Source organism: Microtus ochrogaster, unplaced genomic scaffold (assembly GCF_000317375.1).
Source record: "Microtus ochrogaster isolate Prairie Vole_2 unplaced genomic scaffold, MicOch1.0 UNK33, whole genome shotgun sequence".
Classification (NCBI taxonomy): domain Eukaryota; kingdom Metazoa; phylum Chordata; class Mammalia; order Rodentia; family Cricetidae; genus Microtus; species Microtus ochrogaster.
This window is the reverse complement of record NW_004949131.1, coordinates 3679311-3685577: the sequence shown is the minus strand read 5'-3', so window position 1 is coordinate 3685577 and position 6267 is coordinate 3679311. Positions and strand designations below refer to the sequence as shown.

Below are 6267 nucleotides of genomic sequence, written 5' to 3'. Positions count from 1 at the left end.
GCATCCCCCTGAATATTAACCTTCATCAGGCGATGAAAGGAGACAGAGACAGAGACCCAAATTGGAGCACTGGACAGAAATCTCAAGGTCCAAAACATTGCTTAACTTTTAACAATTAGGCAAAATTTTGTCAAGTGAAATTCCTAAAGGAAAATTCCACAGCTTGGTTCTGACAAGGCTTAAGAGTAAGCCAACTTATCATCCCCCTCGGCAGCTGCTGCGTGCTCTCCTAGAAGGGTTAAACAGCCACGTGGGGCCCCATGGCCGCATCTGTGCTTATTGTCACAACGCTGTGTAAATTTACCCCGTTCTGCCGAGGCCCCCCGCAAGTGGCCAGATGGTCCCTGTCTTAGTGAGGAAGAGGCCACCCTGAACCACCAAGATTGTTTGCTCTGATGGGTCACAAGGAAATAAATGCTGTCCCAGCCAAGTGGGGGTGACTCTGTTGCTGTTACCCCCGCTTTAGGAGTCAAGGCCTCAGAAATCAAATTGCTCACAATCATGTCTGACTTGCTTGCTCATTGTAATCTGTTTCTCAAAATAAAACTAGCATTTAATGCTTTCACATCATTGTCTTTCCAAAGGTGGGGCGGTTTCGGGATATTTTGAATGGTTTTAGAGCATTGTGAAGAGCCCCCTCCACTCTCCTCCCACTCTACCACTGAAGACAATGCAATTCCAAAACTAGACATTTGTATGTGTGTCTCACCCTCGGGGTGAGGGTCTGCTTTGGGGAAGACGCTTCCATCGTCATCCATCCCAGCAGCTGCTCTCTGCAGCCCACGAGCATCATCAAGCAGGCGTGGCTTCATCAGTGTGCGCTGAGTGAGTGACAGACAGCAGGCAGCCTGTACACAGGAAAGCAGACCTTTACCGTGGGCACCAGATGCAGAGGGCTGTTTTTGTTTCACCACCATCGCTCTCTCGTTCTTCACTAACACCAATCATTTCTGATCTTAAATTTTGACCCCTTTGGAGGTTCAGTTTAGTTCAGTTCTGTGACTTTGTTCCTCAAAGCTGTGGATCTATGGAACAGTGGCACGGACCCCTCTGGGGGATTGTTGGAAATGCAGGGTCTCAGGCTCCATCCCAGATCTTGCAAACTTAAGTGCACCCCTACGTGTGTGTGTGTGTGTGTGTGTGTGTGTGTGTGCATGTACACTCACATGAAGAGGCCAGAGGTCAAAGTTAGGTGTCTTACTTAATTACTCACCCCCTTACTTTTTTAGATAAAGTCTCTGCATGAACCTGGAGCTCACTGGGTCAGCTAGATTGACTGGCCAGAAGGCCAGCTTTTTTGTTGGTACCCTGGGGGAATCAACTGAGCTTCTCATGCTTATACATCAAGCACTTTACCAAGTGAGCTCCCTCTGCCTCCCAGAACCTGCATCTCAAAAAGGTCCTAGGCACCAGCAATTGTGAGATGTTCTACCCCAGTTATCTGGGTTTCTCCATTACCTTCAGCTAGAGTCTACACTGAACACTTACTTTGCGGCTAGATTTTCATTTTTGTAGGCTTTCAGAACTTAAAAAACATACACACTCCAAAATTCCTTCCTTTGCCTTCCTATGATGTCATTCATTTTACCTGGCCTGCCACAAGAAAGAAAGAGGCAAATTGGGTCCAAGTCCTATATGTATTCTAAGACTTACTTCTTAGTAGCATCTGTTAAAGCCTCCACCATTAACTGAGTCCCAAGTGTTGCCAAGATTAATTGAGAAATGCCTGAAGGTAAAATAAATACTGCTGCTTGGTTTAATGGAGGTGCAATTAGTGATAAAGATGTTAATAATTAGTTGTGCTCTGTTAAGTTTTATATTCATGGTTATATAGAGTGGAGAAAGAATTTCCCCAGGAGGGCAAAAAATCAATGTTTCACCTTGATTGCTATTTTAATGTGCTTATTTTAATGGGGCCATCCTGCAGAAACCCTTGGGCACATTTCCAGTTTTACATAAATGTAGAATTAATTATTATGGAAGCATATAATTTTAGAGTTGGAGCAACCTTGGCGGTCATTTAATCCAGTTTAGTCATTCCTCAAATAAGAATTGAATTACTTAAGTCTTTCTGCAGAGTAGTGAATGCTGGGAGTCCCTCCTCTCAATGGCCAGGACACCTTCTCAGATCCCTCGGATATGTGTGTTTCCTGTTACCTCCAAATTTCCCCCAGATGCAATGAAGTAGATTATTTCTCAGCTTCTCACCCTGGCCTGTATTCTGCCCTTGTTGCTTTTGGTTGTGAGGTTGGGGTCCTGGAACACGTGCCTGGTTCCCTTCTGGTCTTCTGCACCATTCCTAGCTCTGGGTTGTGTCCACAGTATTTGCATAACAAATTGCTATGTTCAGGGCTGGAGAGCCTCTCCTCTTGCAGAGGACCTGAGTTTAGTTCCCAGTACCCCCATCTGGCAGTTTACAACCCCCTGTAACTGCAGCTCCAGAGGATCTGATGCCCTCTTCTGCCCTCCCCACAAGAAAAATTAAAAGCTAATTAAGTAACTCTACAGGCAGTTCTGGGCCTGGCTTTGATTTCCCTTTGCAACGCTGGTACTGAGAATGGAGACCAAGCCTCGTGCACGTGAAGAGTGTTCTCTACCAGTGAGAAGGTTGGGGACTTGTAAGGACTGACTGTCTTCCTACTAGTGGCATGAAATTGGACATGATGGGCGTATTTATACCATAGAAGTTGGCAAATGCTCCAAATCAGTGCCTTTTGATTTCAAGAAATAAAGTTTAAACATTTATGGGCATAACCACTGCATATGAGTTTTCACAAGGTCTCAGAAGGCAGCGCATCTGTAAGTCTAAAGACTCATGCCAGCATGAGGACAACTCATTGCGTAGCATAGGTCTCCTCAAGAATTGTGGGATGGTAGACAGTCGCTTAATCCCTGCTTATCTTTTAAGGTCAAGGCAAGTTAGGTCTCAAGACTATAGTAGAATGTCATGGTTTAGGCAAAGCTCCACCTACCCAAAAATGCTCTTAGGATCCGTACAGTCATGGAGATCATGAGAAATTCACAGTTGAGTGAGAAAAAAATTCATTATAAGGAAAAAAATGTGAATGGGAAAGTAACTGTTGCTGAAGCTGCAGCTGTATCTTTACAGGTCTCAGGAATCCCTTAGCTTCCTAAGACCTGCAGAAATGCCCATAGTGCAGTGAGCTTACACTGACCACAGCCCAAGCATCATGGTGCAGTGTGCTTACACTGACCACAGCTCAAGCATTGCGGTGCAATGAGCTTACACTGACCACAGACCAAGTGTCATGGTGCAGTGAGCTTACACTGACCATAGCCCAAGCGTCATGGTACAGTGAGCTTACACTGACCCCAGCCCAAGCTTCATGGTGCAGTGAGCTTACACTGACCACAGCCTAAGCATCATTGTGCAGTGAGCTTACACTGACCACCTCTTGTGATTTTAACTTGGTTTCTAATCCTTCATATTACCTGCAGGGCATCCAACCACTGATTTCTACCTCTGTTCTACGTCAGTCTCTAGGGAGCTTCTGTTCTGGCTTCCATGATGTCTATTCTGGGCTCTTGAGTCGCTATAGAAATTCACATGACTCTGCTGGTCTTTGTTGTGTGCCTGTCTTTAGGAGCAGGACCCGAGGTCCCATCGGCCCTGGCAAGTACGGTTATGGGAAGGCTCCCTACATCTTACCACTGCAGACAGATACCACGCATACTCCGCAGAGGCTTCGGAGACAAAGACCTTCATCCCGACATTCCAGATCCCAGGAGGCTTCTGCTTCTAGGCAGGGCTACAGGCCACCAGCCCACCAGTTCTCCCACAGTGGACCTCTCTACCAAAGTGACAGAGGCCCTCGTTCTGGACTGCCGGCTTCTGAGGCCTCTATCTATCAGCTGCCTTTGACTCATGAGCAAAGCTATCCTGCAGCTCCGGGTCTTTACCACAGTCCGGAACTGAGCAGCAACGGTGGTGCCAGGCCCCAGGGCTCAGCTCAGTCCTTTCCCCAGCATCTGCGGTCTACAGCCATCTCATGCATTGGGGCCTATCGGCAGTACAAACTGTGCAACACCGACGTGAGTACACAAACCTCAGTCTGGGCTTGCAGGCAGCTGTTTTTCTTAATTTCTGGTCAGTTGACACCCAGTACATGGAAGATTGAGGGGGCCCAATCTCCTCTTTCTTTTCTTTCCATGTATTTACCCATATGTGTTTCTTGTGTATGTGTTTGGGTATGTATGTATATAAAGCTAATGCTTTAAAAAAATGTACATAACTGATGGAATCACATCAATAATCTTGTAATAGCAATATTATTAATTGCCTATTTCAGGATAACAACTTTGAAAGTATCAGTAGTATATGCCAAAGTGATTATATTTTGCACCTTCTTATGTGGTTGCACAGGTATGTTCAGGGCAGATGCCTGTGTCACATGCCTTGCTCATCCACTTTCTACCTTAATATTTATTTATTCTTTTCTTGTTAATTTACTTTTATTTCTGTGTATGTGTGTGGGCCTCTGTGAGTTTATATACATCATGTGGGTGCCAGAGCATATGGAGGCCAGAAAAGGACATCGGGTCCCTTGAAGCCAGACAGCTGTGTGCTGTCTGATGTGGGTGCTGAGAACTAAACCTGAATCTTCTGGAGGACCAGTATATACTCTTAGCTGCTGATTTGTCTCGCCAGCTCCTCGTGTTTTGAGGCAAGAGCTTGTTGAATGTGGAGCTCACTGATTTGGCTATTCTAGCTGGCTAGCAAGCCCCAAGGATCCTTCTGTTTCTGTCTCCCCAGAACTGGGATTACAAGCACACGTTACACACCCTTTTGTGGCCAGCACTTTACCAATGAGCCATATCCTTAGCCTCAACAACATCTCTTCTTTTTCTCGTGAGTCTATGGCTGCCAAGGAAGTAGGTGTTTGGGGAGGCTCCTTGCTGCTCCATAGAGTAAACACTTCAGGTGATGTACCACAAAGGAGAGAGTCCTGAGGTCATAAGAGTTTCATCTTAGGAGAGAAGCCAGGACAGCTGGGACAGTAGCCGCCTGCAGAGTGCCCTGGCCAGCAATTCCATTCTCACTTATCAGAGGATTTTCAAGGATCTTAAGAATTTGAATAGCTATCATGGTGTGGACAGTCTGAATACTCACTTTTGTTATTAGTTCAATAAGTAGTTCCCGATCCTGCCTTCTTCCCATATTGCAAGAACCTCTGCTTCTGTTAATAGCTCGCCTCAAGCCGGTCATTGCACGTGCCACTTCTCTGGCCTCCTTTAATCCTCTGCTTAGCTTGCTGCATTCTCTGTCCTCCCTGTTCCACAGCTGCAAAGCAAGGGTCAGCAACTTGGGCAGACACCACAGCTACTGGGTAGAAAGGCAGGTGATTGTTACAAACCGTGTCTGGCTGGTTGCGCAGCTCCTAACGGCAATGTCGAACCAGGAAAGAAGAGAGAGGAAGGAGGGGATGCGGGGCGGTTGAGCTTCTAAGCTGCTACAGTTTCCATTAATAATTTAATCTGCCTTAATACTCGTCGGTGGGTAATGGGACAGCTGGTACGTATTAGCTCCAATTTCCTCATTAAAAATCTATTTCCTGCTATGGAGTCAATAGAAGTGACTTAATTTGTGATCTTAATAATTCCTCCAAACGCCTGCCTTGCCTTTTAACCTGTTCCTCCATGGCGAGATTTCAGGGATTATTCGTTTCTATAAAGCTCTCATTTTTCTAAAGCCGTAGCCAGCCAGCCAGCCAAGTCACAGCGCCTTCCGTGCCATGGGAGATGAAAGCCCCATTGTCTTGTTGGGCTGAGGATGGAGCTCCGTGGTAGAGCGTTTGGCGAGCGTGCGTGAGGCTCTGCATTTCATCCTCCATAATGAAGAAAAAAAGTCAAGTCTACTTTATTGTGTTGTTATGAGGATCAAATGAGGTGTTGTCTTTTAAAAATGTTTTGTGAATTGAAAAAGTAAGGAGTTGCTCGCCTACAGGATCAGATGTGGCTCTTGTTTGGAATACACACGGCTGTTCTATTAAAACGAAATAAATTCTTTGGTAGAGTAGAACATAGTCTCCCATTGACAAGTACATTTTGTGATTTTAAGATCAAAGTGAATCATAAGGAGGAAGGAAAAGACATGGGACCCTGGGAATAAATGCAAGCCATCATCACTTAGCCCTTCTTTCATCTGGCCTGCATTCTTTCTTTTAAAAAAAATATGTGTGTATGAGGGAGAGAGACAGAGACAGAGAGAGGGGGTGTATGTTATATGTGTGAGACAGAGACACACAC

At 45.6% G+C, this 6267-nt stretch overlaps 1 protein-coding gene across 1 annotated transcript in view; it reads left to right on the top strand.

The window, feature by feature from the left end:
- Positions 1–6267, top strand: part of Thsd4 (thrombospondin type 1 domain containing 4) — a 571613-nt gene that overhangs the window by 118288 nt on the left and 447058 nt on the right. The window contains exon 5 of the mRNA XM_026789951.1: positions 3606–4053. Within this exon, the coding sequence (XP_026645752.1) occupies positions 3606–4053 (448 nt within the window). The remainder of the gene's footprint in view (positions 1–3605; positions 4054–6267) is intronic.